The 17500-nt window shown below is 56.6% G+C and overlaps 1 protein-coding gene across 1 annotated transcript in view; it reads right to left on the bottom strand.

Annotated features, from left to right (window-relative positions):
* ash1l (ash1 (absent, small, or homeotic)-like (Drosophila)) overlaps positions 1 to 17500 on the bottom strand; it is a 203268-nt gene that overhangs the window by 15151 nt on the left and 170617 nt on the right. The window contains exons 10-16 of the mRNA XM_070868461.1: positions 14122 to 14370; positions 11033 to 11119; positions 9867 to 9957; positions 8837 to 8975; positions 6607 to 6779; positions 4379 to 4545; positions 3710 to 3750 (exon numbers count right to left, since the gene is read on the bottom strand). Of these exons, the coding sequence (XP_070724562.1) occupies positions 3710 to 3750; positions 4379 to 4545; positions 6607 to 6779; positions 8837 to 8975; positions 9867 to 9957; positions 11033 to 11119; positions 14122 to 14370 (947 nt within the window). The remainder of the gene's footprint in view (positions 1 to 3709; positions 3751 to 4378; positions 4546 to 6606; positions 6780 to 8836; positions 8976 to 9866; positions 9958 to 11032; positions 11120 to 14121; positions 14371 to 17500) is intronic.

The raw sequence follows: 17500 nt of genomic DNA, 5'->3' as shown, positions 1-17500 counted from the left end.
TCGCTCGCCCCCCCGTCCCGTGTCTCTCTCTCTCGCCCCCCCGTCCCGAATCTTTCTCGCTCGCCCCCCCCGTCCCGAATCTCTCCGCTCGCCCCCCCGTCCCGAATCTCTCTCGCTCGCCCCCCCCGTCCCGTGTCTCTTTTCTCTCTCTCTCGCCCCCCCGTCCCGTCTCTCTCTCTCTCTCTCTCTCTCTCGCCCCCCCCGTCCCGAATCTCTCTCTCTCTCGCCCCCCCGTCCAGTCTCTCTCTTCTCTCTCTCTCTCTCTCCTCGCCCCCCGTCCCGAATCTCTCTCGCTCGCCCCCCCCGTCCCGAATCTCTCTCTCTCTCGCCCCCCGTCCCGTCTCTCTCTCTCTCTCTCTCTCTCTTCTCGCCCCCCCGTCCCGAATCTCTCTCGCTCGCCCCCCCCCGTCCGAATCTCTCTCGCTCACCCCCCCCCGTCCCGTGTCTCTCTCTCTCTCTCTCTCTCTCGCTCGCCCCCCCCGTCCCGAATCTCTCTCGCTCGCCCCCCCGTCCCGTGTCTCTCTCGCTCGCCCCCCCCGTCCCGAATCTCTCTCGCTCGCCCCCCCCCGTCCCGTGTCTCTCTCTCTCTCGCTCGCTGGCCCTCCCCGTCCCGTCTCTCTCTCTCTCTCGCCCCCCCCCCCCGTCTCTCTCTCTCTCTCTCTCGCCCCCCCCCCCCCGTCTCTCTCTCTCTCTCGCCCCCCCCCACCCGTCTCTCTCTCTCTCTCTCCCGCCCCCGTCCCGTCTCTCTCTCTCTCTCTCTCTCTCTTGCCCCCACCGTACCGTCTCTCTCTCTCTCTCTCTCTCTCTCGCCCGCCCCCGTCCCGTCTCTCTCTCTCTCTCTCTCTCTCTCTCGCCCCCCCGTCCCGTCTCTCTCGCCCCTCCTGTCCCGTCTCTCTCTCTCTCTCTCTCTCTCTCTCGCCCCACCCTGTCCCGTGTCTCTCTCTCTCTCTCTCTCTCTCTCGTCCCCCCGTCCCGTCTGTCTCTCTCTCCACCCCCCGTCCCGTCTGTCTCTCGCCCCCCCCCCCGTCCCGTCTGTCTCTCTCTCTCGCCCACCCCCCCATCCCGTCTCTCTCTCTCTCTCGCCCACCCCCCATCCCGTCTCTCTCTCGCCACCCCCCCGTGTTCTCTCTCTCGCCCCCCCACCCCCCAGTCCCATCTCTCTCTCTCGCCCCCCCCGTCCCGTCTCTCTCTCTCGCCCCCCCATCCCGTCTCTCTCTCTCGCCCCCCCCTTCCCGTCACGTCTGTCTCTCTCGCTCTCTCCTCCCTACCCCCTCCTGTCTCTCTCGCTCTCTCCTCCCTACCCCCTCCTGTCTCTCTCTCCTCCCTACCCCCTCCTGTCTCTCTCTCTCTCTCTCTCTCCTCCCTATCCCCTCCTGTCTCTCTCTCTCCTCCCCACCCCCTCCTGTTTCTCTCTCTTCCCCCCCCCCCCCACTCCGTCTCACTTTCCCCCTCCCGTCCCTTTCTCTCCTCCTCCCCCCCCTCCTGTCTCTGTCTCTCTCTCCCCTCCTATCCCATCCCTCCATCTCCCCCCACCTCCTGTCTCCCCCCGCACCCCCCCCTCCGCTCTCCTTTCTCTCCCTCCCCCACCCACCGTTCTCCTCTTTCTCCCCCCCTCCCCCCTCTAGTCTCTTCTTTCTCTCCCTCACCCCCCGACTCAAGTCTGCCAGCCACATTCCACACGCCCGACCGTGGACAGCGAGAGCGGCCGTTTGACTATCGGGGGCATCACACTTGAGCCCTATCCTGCCCTCACTTGAAGTCCATGCACACACACACACACACACACACACAAACGCCAGCATGGTAGTGAAATCGAGCCCCAATTCCTCCTTTACATCGGGCATGCTGGGGCCAAGTTTACCACCCCTCTCCTTTTCTCCTACCCGAGACTGACCAACTCACTGCCAGTGCACGACCCTGCACCCCAACATTGTGTTTTTTTTATCCTTTCGGATGTTTCCTGTTCTATTTGCTGCTAGTTTCAAAATCCAGATAAATGTCTAAGATAATCTATCCCAAAGTTTAAAAAAAAACACCTCTCTCTGATCAGACCAATACCCTTGTGCCCACCTCTCCATTGGAACCTCATCCTGCATATCCACCCGTCTACGAATGGTGTTCTGAACAAGGGCCCAGAGCGGTTTATAAGAAATAGGAGCAGCAGTCAGCCATTGGGCCCCTCGAGCCTGCTCCACCATTCAATAAGATCATGGCTGATCTGATCATGGACTCGGCTCCACTTCCCATAACCCTTCACTCCCTTATCGTTCAGAAATCTGTCTATCTCCACCTTAAATATATTCAATGACCCAGCCTCCACAGCTCTCTGGGGCAGAGAATTCCACAGATTCATGACCCTAAGAAATTCCTCCTTTCCTGACCCCGGAACAGATTTCAAAAGTGGGGAAAATTTATTCCCACCCCCCCCCCCTCGAACCCAGTAACCGTGGGACACCCGATGAAAGGTTCCCCTGTAAGAGGGATGGGCCTTCCCCCTACCGTATACCTTCCCAAGTGTGCTTCACCTTGAATGGACTGCCCCACGATTAACTGCTCTCACTCTCGTCTACTTGTTGGGGGGGGGGGGGGGGGGAGAGAATGGAGGTGACCACAGGCACTGATCGCTGCACGACACGTGAAACCAGTGTGTGTGTGTGTGCGTGCGTGCGTGAGAGAGAGAGAGAGAGAGAGAGAGAGAGAGAGAGAGACTGAGACTGCAGGCTATTTAACTGCAGGAGGCATTGCGGCCGAGTGTGATCTGGTCCTTGCTCGACACCCGTCCCGCACGGGAGCGAGACGGCGAGAGAAAAGGTGGTGAGGGCGGGGGCAGCAGTCAGAGCGATTGGCTCTTGTGCACATCCTAGTGACTGGTACAAGAGTGAGAGTGGCCCAGGTGTAGCAGCAAGCAGACAGCACACTCCCGCCCCTCCCCTCCCCTCCCTCCACCCACCCACTCTGTTGGCCGTGGGAAGGGGGTGAATTCTAAATAAAGTTGACTACCCTCGGTTGGGTGCGAGTTTCAACAGTTCTCGGGCAAGTCAGCAGGTCGAGGCGACGATGCAGAACGAAGGCGGGGGATGGGATGGGCACCATTTTGGGCTCCGAGTCGCTCCGTTTGCTAGCTGACCGCGGTAATCCGCTGTCTGGCTGGGGACGGGGAATTAAAAAACCGGGAGAAAACAAAACTCTAACTCTAATAGATTCCATCCACTGCCGCCCACCCCCCTGCCTCCCCCACCCCCACCCCCCCCCCCCCCACTCTCTGCCCCACCCCCAAGTACAGTGCAGTGCAGAGTGAATCTGCACGGAGAGATCAGAACTCGCCGATTAACCCGCTGAGTACGACCACGGCGTGCGATCAGACAGATTAACATTCTCTCTTGCCGTCCCGCTCCTGAAGAGGCTGACCAATTGGGCAGCGTCCACCGGGAGAACCTAGAGGGTGCAGGCAGGCTATGGGACCGTGTGGGGGGGGGGGTCACAGCCTGCTGCGAGGCTGCTCTCACTCCGAGTCTGCACCTTGCAGCAGGGTCGGGAGTGGGAACTCGGGCTCATTTCGTCTCCTCTGCCCAGCCCCGGGGGCGGGGGCCCTTTGTCCCGCTTGCATAAAATGGAGGCTGCAAAGGGTTGGAGTCAATCTAGCGATGGAGCACAGAACCAAGGGTACAAACTAGAGTTAAACAGCAGACCGACAGCAAAGGACACTCACCGGCCTCCGTTCCTCTTGTAATTTTCTGGTACGTAGTGAGGCTAATGGAAAGAAAAAAAGAGAAAAAAAAGCATTATTTTCTTTTTAAAAGGCGCAATATACAACATATGGAACAGGAGCAGGAGTCGGCTACTCGGCCCCGCGAGCCGGCTCCGCCATTCAATAAGATCGCGGCTGATCCGATCATGGGACTCAGCTCCACTTCCCCGCCCGCTCCCCATAGCCCTCGACTCCCTTATCGTTCAAACATCTGTCGATCTCCACCTTAAATATATTCAATGACCCAGCCTCCACAGCTCGCTGGGGCAGAGAATTCCACAGATTCACCGCCCTCAGAAGAAATTCCTCCTCATCTCGGTTTTAAACAGGCGACCCATTATTCAGAAACTATGCCCCCTAGTTCTAGATTCCCCCACGAGGGGAAACATCCTCTCTGCATCTACCCTGTCACGCCCCCTCAGAATCTTATGTCTCAACAAGATCGCCTCTCAGTCTTCTCAACTCCAATGAGTACAGGCCCAACCTGCTTAACCTTTCCTCATAAGACAACCCCTTCACAACAGTAGTGAAACACCCTCGCTCCCAGCCCCAAGCGCGCACGGCCGCCACCCCTGCCCCCCCCCCACTATTTCCCTTCCGATCCATTCCCGGCCTCCCCCAAACACTCACAGAGAAATCTCTTTTGGGCGTCAGTTTCTTGGGGAAGTGATCGAAGGCGTAGGATTTTGTGCAGACGGGGTAACGGTTGCGATGGATCTTGTAGAAGAGGTGTGCAGATTTGTCCAGGCGGTAATCGCAGATGTAAACATCCTGATCCTTCACACCCTTCGGCCTCCCTGCGGGATTGAAAACAAGGTCAGGGGGGTGAACAGCGTGCTTGCAACCCCTCCCGCACACTCTCCGACGCAGCCGAGCCTCTGATACAGCGTGGGCCACAGCAAGGCTGGGTGGCACGTCTGTTCAGGAGTGGGGATTGCCTTTCTTCTGACTTTCAATGGCCACGTCCCATTACGTTTAAGGAATTCCAGTTCAAATGCGACACGTTAAAAAAAAAATAATGGTGCCAACTGTTCATTGGGGAATTCAGGAGAAACGTCGTTGCCCAGAGAGCGGTGAGAATGTGGAACTCGCTGCCACAGGGAGTGGTCGAGGAGAATAGCATCGATGCATTTAAGGGGGAGGCTGGATAAGAACATAAGAAACAGGAAGCCCTGCTCCGCCAGTCAATAAGATCACGGCTGATCTTTGACCTCAACTCCACCTTCCCGCCCGATCCCCAGATCCCTCGGTTCCCTTAATCAACAGAGCAAAAGAGATTATGTTACGTATTTAATCCTTAGAAACCTGCATGACACCTGACCACCAGAGGGCCCAGCTGTTGGGAGTCCCAAGGGATCCCCAGCATCCCTTGGGAGCACAGAATATAAGCAGACCACCCACGAGGTACCTGCACTCTGGAATCTTATTAAAGGAGCTAAGGTCACACTTGCTCATCACACACAGTATTCAAGTCTGGCCATTTATTATGAGCGTAACAATCTGGTCATCATCGCAGTGCTGGGTGTGGGAGCTTGCTGTGCCCAAGTTGGCTGTCTCGTTTCCCACATTACAACAGTGACCACACTCCAAAAAGTACTTCATTGGCTGTAAAGCGCTTCGAGATGTCCGGTGGTCGAGAAAGGCGCTACATAAATGCAAGTCTTTCTTTTATAAAAAAATTAGCGATGAACACACGAGGGAGAAAGGAATAGAAGGATAGGTTGATAGGTTAAGATGAGAATGGGCGGGAGGAGACTCAAGTGGAGCATGGAATGGTGGGGCCGAATAAATTCGATGCAAAAAATCCTTGTTGCCACACCAGCTTTGTATATTGATGTCCAAACCTCTGTAAAGGAATGTCGGACGCTACAAAAATGCATCACTTAGACACAGGCTCTGCCCTGATAGCCCGAGCGCAAATTTTCAATGGAGGAAACAGGGGGAAAAAAAAAAAAAAGAGAAATCTGAAAATCGCCAATCAAAACAGGATCCACATAGCTCCCCTGACGGTTTGGCTGCTTACTGTAGCAGCTGAGTCCTACAGATCAGTAAAGAACCAGGATTAATCCCGGCCCGTACTGAGATAGCTCCTGCAAGTGTGCTACAATCTGCTTAGAGCCTTACAGTAGTGTATCGGAAAAATCAGCCAGGGCTCCTGCCCTGGATCACTACCCAATCAGAGGTGCTGGAAAGTGCGAGTGTGATCTCAGGGCAGAGACAAGATTGGGTTCTGGGCTTACACTGGGACTATAGTTGGGTGGGGGGGGGGGTTGGTGTAGATTGGGCTTGTATGCTCTGGAGTTTAGAAGAATGAGAGGTGATCTCATACAGGATTGTGAGGGGGATTGACAGGGTAGATGCAGGGAGGGTGTTTCCCCCCCAGGCTGGGGAGTCTAGAACCAGGGGGGTCACACAGTCTCAGGATAAGGGGTCAGTCATTTAGGACTGAGATGAGGAGGAATTTCTTCACTGAGGGTGGTGAATCTTTGGAACTCTCTGCCCCAGAGGGCTGTGGAGGCTCAGTCGTTGAGTGTATTCAAGGCTGAGGTCGAGAGATTTTCGGAGTCTAGGGGAACAAGGGATATGAGGATGGGGCAGGAAAGTGGAGTTGAGGTCGAAGATCAGCCGTGATCTCATTGAATGGCGGAGCAGGCTCGAGGGGCCGAATGGCCAACTCCTGCTCCTAATCCCTATGTGCTGAGTGGAAGGCAGCTGCTGCTCTGCAGGAGGGTTGGGAAACCTGTGTCAGCCTGGGCAGTGCCACGGAGTCACTAACCGTGGCTGGAACCCACTTGCCCGGTCAGTCAGGGAACAGCAGCGAGAGGGGGTAGAGGGGCTCGCGGTAATCTCTCACTCACCTTTGCAGTATGTGTAGAGGTCCAAGACGCAACAGGTCCCCACCACTGCCTCCAGGGGGATAATCTCGTACAGCGGCACCCTGAATAACTCGTTGTGGTAAAAGCGCCTCGATGGGGAGTGATGGGTCTCGTGGGGCCGGAAATAATGGTGACCAAAGGCAAATCGCTCCCCCCTGTCACAATATAGGTTATTGACACTTCAATAAAGACCAAGCTTCAAAATACTATACATATAATACTGGTGGGTACAGGTCTGTCACTGTGTAACACTGGGGTACAGTACTGGTGGGTACAGGTCTGTCACTGTATAACACTGGGGTACAGTACTGGTGGGTACAGGTCTGTCACTGTATAACACTGGGGTACAGTGCTGGTGGGTACAGGTCTGTCACTGTATAACACTGGGGTACAGTACTGGTGGGTACAGGTCTGTCACTGTAGAACACTGGGGTACAGTACTGGTGGGTACAGGTCCGTCACTGTATAACACTGGGGTACAGCACTGGTGGGTACAGGTCTGTCACTGTATAACACTGGGGTACAGTACTGGTGGGTACAGGTCTGTCACTGTATAACACTGGGGTACAGTACTGGTGGGTACAGGTCCGTCACTGTATAACACTGGGGTACAGTACTGGTGGGTACAGGTCCGTCACTGTATAACACTGGCGTACAGTACTGGTGGGTACAGGTCCGTCACTGTATAACATTGGGGTACAGTACTGGTGGGTACAGGTCTGTCACTGTAACACTGGGGTACAGTACTGGTGGGTACAGGTCCGTCACTGTATAACACTGGGGTACAGTACTGGTGTGTACAGGTCTGTCACTGTATAACACTGGCGTACAGTACTGGTGGGTACAGGTCCGTCACTGTATAACACTTGGGTACAGTACTGGTGGGTACAGGTCTGTCACTGTGTAACACTGGGGTACAGTACTGGTGGGTACAGGTCTGTCACTGTATAACACTGGGGTACAGTACTGGTGGGTACAGGTCCGTCACTGTATAACACTGGGGTACAGTACTGGTGTGTACAGGTCTGTCACTGTATAACACTAGGGTACAGTACAGGTGGGTACAGGTCCGTCACTGTATAACACTGGGGTACAGTACTGGTGGGTACAGGTCTGTCACTGTGTAACACTGGGCTACAGTACTGGTGGGTACAGGTCTGTCACTGTATAACTGGGGTACAGTACTGGTGGGTACAGGTCTGTCACTGTATAACACTGGGGTACAGTACAGGTGGGTACAGGTCTGTCACTGTATAACACTGAAGTACAGTACTGGTGGGTACAGGTCTGTCACTGTATAACACCGGGGTACAGTACAGGTGGGTACAGGTCCGTCACTGTATAACACTGGGGTACAGTACTGGTGGGTACAGATCTGTCACTGTATAACACCGGGGTACAGTACAGGTGGGTACAGGTCCGTCACTGTATAACACTGGGGCACAGTACTGGTGGGTACAGATCTGTCATTGTATAACACTGGGGTATGGTACAGGTCTGTCACTGTATAACACTGGGGTACAGTACTGGTGGGTACAGTTCTGTCACTGTATAACACTGGGGTACAGTACTGGTGGGTACAGGTCTGTCACTGTATAACACTGGGGTACAGTACTGGTGGGTACAGTTCTGTCACTGTATAACACTGGGGTACAGTACTGGTGGGTACAGGTCTGTCACTGTGTAACACTGGTGGACAGTACTGGTGGGTACAGGTCTGTCACTGTACAACACTGGGGTACAGTACTGGTGGGTACAGGTCTATCACTGTATAACACTGGGATACAGTACTGGTGGGTACAGGTCTGTCACTGTATAACACTGGGGTACAGTACTGGCGGGTACAGGTCTGTCACTGTATAACACTGGAGTACAGTACTGGTGGGTACAGGTCTGTCACTGTATAACACTGGGGTACAGTACTGGTGGGTACAGGTCTGTCACTGTATAACACTGGGGTACAGTACTGGTGGGTACAGGTCCGTCACTGTATAACACTGGGGTACAGTACTGGTGGGTACAGGTCTGTCACTGTATAACACGGTTACAGTACTGGTGGGTACAGGTCTGTCACTGTATAACACTGGGGTACAGTACTGGTGGGTACAGGTCTGTCACTAAGACTGAGGTATGGTACTGATGGGTACAGATGATCATTCCTGAAGGTGTTTAAAACATTTTAATGACTGGTTTTGTTGGCCAGCTGCCTTACTTTTCATTTTTCCAGAGCTTCTCGATGCGGAAGATGTCGAGCTTGTCCCGGTTGATGTGGGACAGCAGTCTGTAGGACTGCCGGACCGGCTGACCCTCGGGCCCCCGTCGATTATCTCTCATCAGATAGACGCAGTCGCCTGCGACAGAACACACACACACACACACACACACACACCGGGGTCACGCGGGGTTTAATCAAAGAATCGGAGAAAGGAGGCACAAAAAAAAATAAAGTATAAAACTCCTAAAAGGACCCCAAAAAACCGCTGAGAAAGCCTGGGGTTTAATTCCGTGCGGTAGCACATTCGAGCGCTGTTTTATAGCAGCGGCGAGATGGCTACACGAGTTGCTGATTGCGTTACGCTCGCACGCGAGGGACGTTTACCGGGAGCGTTAACCCATGCACAACCGTGGCCCCACCGTCTTCCGTCAGCTGGTTTGCCGACTGCACAGGATCGCATCAACCCGCCTGGGAGACTCTGAAGCAGGCGATTATGGAGGGCACGTAGCCCGAGCTTGCGTTTGGCCAGTGCGGACGGCCGGCTCCCTTCCCTGCGGGGATACGGCGGGAGCGCGCCGGTCCGAGCCGCAGACAGTCACGGGGGCTTGGGGCACGCCAATGCGGCCGGTTGCACGGGTACAGCTCCTCGTTTTTCTTGGCTGGGTCAGTGGCTGGCGTGGTGGCCTGGAGCAGAGCGGAGAGAATCCCAGCTCCCAGGGATTGGCCCGAGAGCGCTGCGAATCAGCTCAGCTATTGCACGGTCGAGACCATCACACAGGGTTTCACTCCACCTCAACTGCCCCGCACCACTTGGCTCTTCCTCGGGCTGCCTTGCCCCCCCCCCGCCCCCGGCCAAAGAAATCTCCTCTCCCCACCCTACGAGGCAGCTCTTTTAAGGTCACTTCGCATATTCCACATCGCCCGAGGTATAATTCTGTGCAAGCGGGCAGTACTGGCTTCCCGCAGTCGCCCTCATTAAGCCACGCAAGTAACCCCACCCTCCGCCCCCAGCCCCCGAGGCACCTACCATGTCGCAGTAGTAGGTCGTCCCGCAGTAAGCAGATGTAGTACACACAACCGGGCTGGGCGTAATGTGGCTGTGGGATCATGGGGACTTCCTGCAATAAAAACAACCACAGTGTGTGACAGAGCAGCACACAATGCTCCCTTTCAGCTGCTCGGAGCTCCACTGGGGGGGGGGGGTCCCGGTGCGGAGCTCCGCTGAGGGGTCCTGGTGCGGACGCTGTGGGGTGGGGGGGGGGGGGGGGGGGGGGAAGAAGAGACCTGGCAGGGAGCTCCGCTGGGGGGGGGCCCTGGCGCGGAGTTCCGCTGTGGGGGGGGGGGGTGAGGGGGGGAAGAGAGAGACCCGGCAGGGAACTCCACTGGGGGGGGGGGGTCCTGGTGCGGAGCTCCGCTGGGGGGTCTTGGTGCGGAGGGAGGGAAAGAGAAGAGACCCGGCAGGGAGCTCCGCTGGGGGTGGGGGGGATCCCGGCAGGGAGCTCCGCTGGGGGGCCCTGGTGCGGAGCTCCGCTGGAGGGGGGGGGGGGGGGAAGGAGAGAGAGAGACCCGGCAGGGAGCTCCGCTGGGGGGGTCCCGGTGCAGAGCTCCGCTAGGGGGGGGGGGGGGAGATCCCGGCAGGGAGCTCCGCTGGGGGGCCCTGGCGCTGAGGTTAAAGAACCCATGGCATCACATGGCACTATTTCGAAGAGCAGGGGCAGTTCGCCCCGATGTCCTGGGGCCAATATTTATCCCTCAACCAACATCACGAAAAACAGATTATTTGGTCATTATCGTAGTGCTGTTTGTGGGAGCTTGCTGTGCGCAATTTGGCTGCCGCGTTTCCTACATTACAACAGCGGCTACACTTCAAAAAATACTTCGCTGGCTCCATGGGGCTTCCGGTGCTCGTGAACGACACTATATAAATGCAAGGCTTTCTTCCTGGATCATTACCGACATTTGATATCACTGCTGAAACTTTCCATAAGTGGGACTTACGGGAACTTAACTGCGTGCAATTAAGTGAAATATCGACAGCTGTTAAAGCAGCAGGAAAAAGTGCTGGAAAAAACGTTACCTCATCGAGAGCCATGGCACACGAGGTTTAACAAAAGAACTGACTTGAACACCCCGCGCGTACAATGTTGAACAGAGTGCACAGTGTCCTTGCGTATTGATGAGGAGTCAGCTTACCCTCTCCACTGGTCGGGGATCGCACTGCTCACACAGGTAGTGTTCAACGTCGGCAGTTACGCGCATGCAATCACAGTGCTGCCACACCTAGGGGGAAGGGGGACAAGATGTGAGTGCACAGCGCAGTGCATTCAATTGGAACATACAGACCACCCAGCTCTATGGACACGTCCTCCCTGCTCAATTCAAGGCTGCTAACTACACTTGCAGGCCACAGCAATTGTCAGGCACCATAACCCACAACCCAACACCCCCTTCAGTGTGCCAGTGTAGCCTTTGGTCGCCTGAGGAAGAGAGTGTTTGAAGACCAAGATCCCGGCACCAAGCTCATGGCCTACAGAGCAGTAGTGATTCCCGCCCTCCTTTATGCTTCAGAGACATGGACCATGTACAGCAGGGCGCCTCACACAGCACTGGAAAAGTACCACCAACGCTGCCTCGGCAAGATCCTGCAAATCCATCGGCAGGATAAGCTTGCCAGCGTCAGCGTTCTCGCTCAGGCCAACATCCCCAGCATCGAAGCATGGACCACGCTCGATCAGCTCCGATGGGCGGGCCACATCCCTGACACAAGACACCCGAAACAGGCACTCTACTCCGAGCTCAGTCATGGCAAGCGAGTCCCAGGTGAGCAGAGAAAAATGCTTTAAGGACAGCCTCAAAGCCTCCCTGAAAAAAATGTAACATCCCCACCGATTCTTGAGAATCCCTGGCCCATGGCCGCTCAGAGTGGAGGAGAAGCATTCGCGAAGGCGCCGAACACCTCGAGTCCCTTCGCCGGGGAGCAGGCGGAAGCCAAGTACAAACAGCGGAAGGAGCGCACGACAACCCAAGCTCCCCACCCACCCGTCCCCTCCAACCACCTGTGACAGAGTCTGTAGATCCTGCATTGTCCCATCAGAACTCTAGTGTGGAAGCAAGTCACCCTCGCCTCCGAGGGACTGCCGAAGAGGAGAAGTTGCTCGCCACCAGAAACACGCTCATTCCTCCCGCCACATCGATGACCATCTTGTTGCTTAACTCTCACCTCCTGCGTGACAAGGTCACGGCTATCTTCCCCTCTCATTCTAAACGTCCTCATTTTCGATCTCGGGTCCTCTGGTATCTGAAGAATTCACTTGGAACAATTTTGTCAACTTCGAAAACCTCAAAGCCTCCTTCCCGGAGAAAACAAGCCCAACGTCCGCAAGTTGACTGCATGAGTTAAATTCCTGAGCGCTGGAATCACCTTTGCCGCTTGCTGCCTTACCCTTGCAAAGGCAATTAAAATTCTTCCCCTGGCTCGGTGACCAGGGACTGGCTGAGGAACCCCTTTTACAACCACAACACAACCTCTTCCGCTTTTGCACTCTGCTCCTCTAACCCACGACCACATGCACCTCAGCAAGAGCTGAGCACTGGAGCAATAGAATCAGAAATTTACAGCACGGGAGGAGGCCATTCCGGCCCATCGTGTCCGCGCCGGCCGACCAAGAGCCACCCAGCCGAATCCCACTTTCTCGCTCTGGGTCCGTAGCCCTGTGGGTTACGGCACTTCAAGCTGTGCACATCCAGGTGCTTTTTAAATGTGGTGAGGGTTTCTGCCTCTACCACCCTTTCAGGTCGTGAGTTCCGCCCCAGACCCCTACCACCCTCTGGGTGAAGACATTTCCCCTCAAATCCCTTCTAAACCTCCCCCCAATTACTTTCAATCTATGCCCCCTGGTTGTTGACCCCTCTGCCAAGGGAAACCAGTCCGTCCTATCCACTCTATCCAGGCCCCTCATCATTTTATACACCTCAATCAGGTCTCCCCTCATCCTCCTCTGTTCCAAAGAAAACAACTCCAGCCTATCCGATCTTTCCTCATCGCTAAAATTCTCCAGTCCAGGCAACATCGTCGTAAATCTTCTCTGAACCCTCTCTTGACAGATATTTTGACAGATTTACCCACTGCGGCCGACTTTCATCCTCAATGACTGTGCACAAGAACTTGGCCCATCAGGAATGCTTCGAAGACATGTGGTTCCTGACAATCATCCACCAGGAGCACTTGTGGGAAAAACACCAGCACACGGATACTGTAGGCACACGGATTACAGGAGCACAGTGCAAATCAAGGTTCACTGGCTGTGATAGGAACAGAAGAATTAGGAGCAGGAGCAAGCCATTCGGCCCCTCGAGCCTGCTCCGGCATTCAATGAGATTATGGCTGATCTGATCATGGACTCAGCTCCACTTTCCTGCTCTGTTCCCATATCCCTCGATTCCCTTAATATCCAAAGAACTATCGATCTCAGCCTTGAATATACTCAACGACTGAGCCTCCACAGCCCTCTGGGGCAGAGAATTCCAAAGATTCACCACCCTCTGAGTGAAGAAATTCCTCCTCATCTCAGTCCTAAATGGCCGACCCCTTATCCTGAGACTGTGTGACCCCCTGGTTCTGGACTCCCCAGCCCCGGGGGGAAACATCCTCCCTGCATCTACCGTGGCAAGAACATCCTATAAGAATTTTGTACGTTTCAATGCGATCACCTTTCATTCTTCGAAACTCTAGAGAATGCAGGCCCAGTCTACTCAATCTCTCCTCCATCCCAGGAATCGGTCTGGTGAACCTTCGTTGCACTCCCTCGATGGCAAGTATATCCTTCCTGAGGTAAGGAGACCCAAACTGTGCACAATCCCCCCCCCCCCCCCATTGCAGGAATCCCAGGATGTGGCTTTTGGGGACATCAGAACAACACAGATATTTAAAAAAGGAAAATACAGCGGATGCTGGAATCTGAAACAAAAACAGAAAATGCTGGAAATCTCAGCGGGTCGGGCAGCGTCTGTGGAACGGAAGCAGAGTTAGTGTTTCGGGTCGATGTCATTGATGTTCTCGACCCGAAACGTTAACTCTGCTTCCTCCCCACAGATTGCTGCCTGAGCTGCTGAGGTTTACAGATATTTAAAAGCCACAACCAGGTCCCCTCTTTATTTGCCCCCATAAGATGAGACCACCGGGCGGGGGGGGGGGGGGGGGGGGTTTAATCGATCTACATTTATCGCCATCGACAGTCCCCTCGGGGATCGTGCCCAGTTCTGCCCCGGAAGCGGCCACTCACCATGCACTTCTCGCACTGAATCATCAGCCCCTCGTCCTTGTAGAGGCCACAGATGCAGCGGATCACGTCGTCGTCCTTCTCGTTGCCGTTCTCCTTCTCGCCCACCGAGGTCTCGCTGCTGTCTGCCTCGCTGGCCGTCTCGCCGATGATCTCGTCGATCTGGGCCGAGGCCTCGTGCCGGGCGTTGTAGTAAACCTTGCGCAGGCGGCAGACGTCCCGGCCCGTCGGAGACTTCCGGCCGTAGTATTTCTGAAGCGTACAATTTCGATTAAGCACACACGGGGACTGCAGCGCGCAAATAGACAGCGCTCACAGCTACATCAGTCTCACTGTTCTATTCAAAAGAAACGGTGGGGGGGGGGGGGGGGGGGGAAGAGAACGGGGGACGGACGGACTCTCCCAATGGTTCGGCAGGTACATATCGGAGCAGGAGTCGGCCATTCGAGCCTGCTCCACCATTCAATCAGATCATGGATGATCATCGACCTCAACTCCACTTTCCCGCCCACTCCCCATAACCCTTCACTCACCTATCGTTTAAAAATCTGTCCGTCTCCGCCTTGAATATATTGAGGGAGCGCCGCACTGTCGGAGGGGTGGCGCTGAGGGAGTTCCGCACCGGTGGCACTGAGGGAGCGCCGCACTGTCGCAGGGGTAGTACTTTCCTGCACTGTGCCCATATCCCTCGATTCCCTTAATATCCAGGTAGCTGCACTGCCCGAAGTGGTACTGAGCCACTAGACTGACAAGTTTGATTTCCCAACCTGCATGGAGTTAGTGGACGGCCTGAAAACCCCCACACACCCCCCCCCTCCCCCCGAGGTTTGCCTGATGGGGGAGTGAACACAAACAGGCAGTTAGGGTCCTCGCTGCTGATGAACGTCTCGTCGGATAGTGCGTACGCACGGGCACCGAGCGAGGACTGGATCAGGATCAGTGGGCACTCCCAGTCCGATACGAAGAACGGAACAGCACTGCAACGAGATTCACGCCTTCACAACTGGGAGGGCGGGGGGGGGGGAATGTTGGCAGCACAAGGAGGGCCCAGTCTGTACCACTTTGCCAGATCCCAAGAATATTCCCTTTTCACCAGCCGCGCTGTGACGGCACGCATCCCGGAAGCCGCGGGCACTCAGCGACACTGTTTAATGATTCCCCACCTGGGACTGACGCGGGCTGGATCATAAACTGTGCGGCCAAGCGACACACCACAGGAGCACATCCAACGACAGGTGTACAAGGACAGCCGATATCCTTGCCCCGAGGAAGAGGCTGGTCGCTCTCCGAGGGCTGTGAACTTGACCCAGCCAGTGACCGGTTTCACTTACAAGTCGATCACTTGCAAGGGGAGTGGTTGACGCTGTGAATTCACGCAGTGTACCCTTTCACTGCCGAGACCGACATTTAACCCCAGCCCAGAGCGAGGGGTTGAAAGTATCTTGTATCTGCTGACCACAAAGGTACGACACAATCGGACAGGGACAGAGAGTACATAACTACCGTAACATGGTGTCAAATGACCAAATGCACTCAGCCAGCACAGCACAGGGTGTCTGGTCTGGGAAATGTCACAGTATGGGGAGCAGGGGCTTCTCTTTGGAGGATGAGGTACACTGTTGGGGCAGAGGAGATGGAACTTCACTCTACACTTCCCCCGTACAGTACCAGACCTGAGAGTATTGACGGACTGGGCCTCAAAAAGTGAGTGTTCCAATCCCGGCACGGATATCTCTCCCCGAGCACAATCACATCATTAAAGAAAAAGGCCAAGAAAATCACCCCCCCACCCCCGACCCGTTCACAAGCATCAACAGCTCCTGTGAACTGACCACGGGGCTGACAGCCTTGGAGCGGTGCCAGAACTGTAAAAATCCACAGCATTTATCTGGCATCTCATTACCACAGCCCAAGGCCAGACCTATGGTCGATTAGCTCACGTGCTGGGCCACACCTGCTCCCAATTGTGGTTAATGAGCTACCGCAAATTAACCTGCAAACAACCACCGTCAGAATAATGGGGAACATGGACCCGCATTGGCCCACAAGCCTGTCCCTTTCTGATCCATCTCAACCCCACCTCCCCACACCCTCAACCCCAGCTCCCCACACCCTCAACCCCACCTCCCCACCCCCTCAACCCCACCTCCCCACCCCCTCAACCCCAGCTCCCCACCCCCTCAACCCCACCCCCTCAACCCCACCCCCCCCACACCCTCAACCCCACCCCCCCCACACCCTCAACCCCACCCCCCCACACCCTCAACCCCACCCCCCCACACCCTCAACCCCAGCTCCCCACCCCCTCAACCCCAGCTCCCCACCCCCTCAACCCCAGCTCCCCACCCCCTCAACCCCACCCCCCCCACACCCTCAACCCCACCCCCCCCACCCCCACCTCCCCATACCCTCAACCCCACCTCCCCACCCCCTCAACCCCAGTTCCCCACCCCCTCAACCCCACCCCCCCCACACCCTCAACCCCACCCCCCCCACACCCTCAACCCCACCTCCCCACCCCCTCAACCCCAGCTCCCCACCCCCTCAACCCCACCTCCCCACCCCCTCAACCCCACCTCCCCACCCCCTCAACCCCACCTCCCCACCCCCTCAACACCCTCAACCCCACCACCCCCACCCCCTCAACCCCACCTCCCCACCCCCTCAACCCCAGCTCCCCACCCCCTCAACCCCACCTCCCCACACCCTCAACCCCACCCCCTCCAGCTCCCCATACCCTCAACCCCACCCCCTCAACCCCACCTCCCCACCTCCTCAACCCCACCCCCTCAGCCCCACCTCCCCACCCCCTCAACCCCACCTCCCCACCCCCTCAACCCCACCTCCCCAACCCCACACCCTCCACCCCCACCTCCCCCACACCCTCCACCCCCACCTCCCCACACCCTCAACCCCACCTCCCCACACCCTCCACCCCCACCTCCCCACACCCTCCACCCCACCTCCCCACACCCTCCCCCCACCTCCCCACACCCTCACCCCACCTCCCCACACCCTCAACCCCACCTCCCCACACCCTCAACCCCACCTCCCCACACCCTCAACCCCACCTCCCCACACCCTCAACCCCACCTCCCCACACCCTCAACCCCACCTCCCCACACCCTCAACCCCACCTCCCCCACCCTCAACCCCACCTCCCCACACCCTCAACCCCACCTCCCCACACCTCCCCCACCTCCCCCACACCCTCAACCCCACCTCCCCACACCCTCAACCCCACCTCCCCACACCCTCAACCCCACCTCCCCACACCCTCAACCCCACCTCCCCACACCCTCAACCCCACCTCCCCACACCCTCAACCCCACCTCCCCACACCCTCAACCCCACCTCCCCACACCCTCAACCCCACCTCCCC

Source organism: Pristiophorus japonicus, chromosome 30, assembly GCF_044704955.1.
Source record: "Pristiophorus japonicus isolate sPriJap1 chromosome 30, sPriJap1.hap1, whole genome shotgun sequence".
NCBI lineage: Eukaryota > Metazoa > Chordata > Chondrichthyes > Pristiophoridae > Pristiophorus > Pristiophorus japonicus.
Note: the sequence above shows the minus strand (reverse complement) of the source record. Positions and strands in the feature narration are given on the sequence as shown.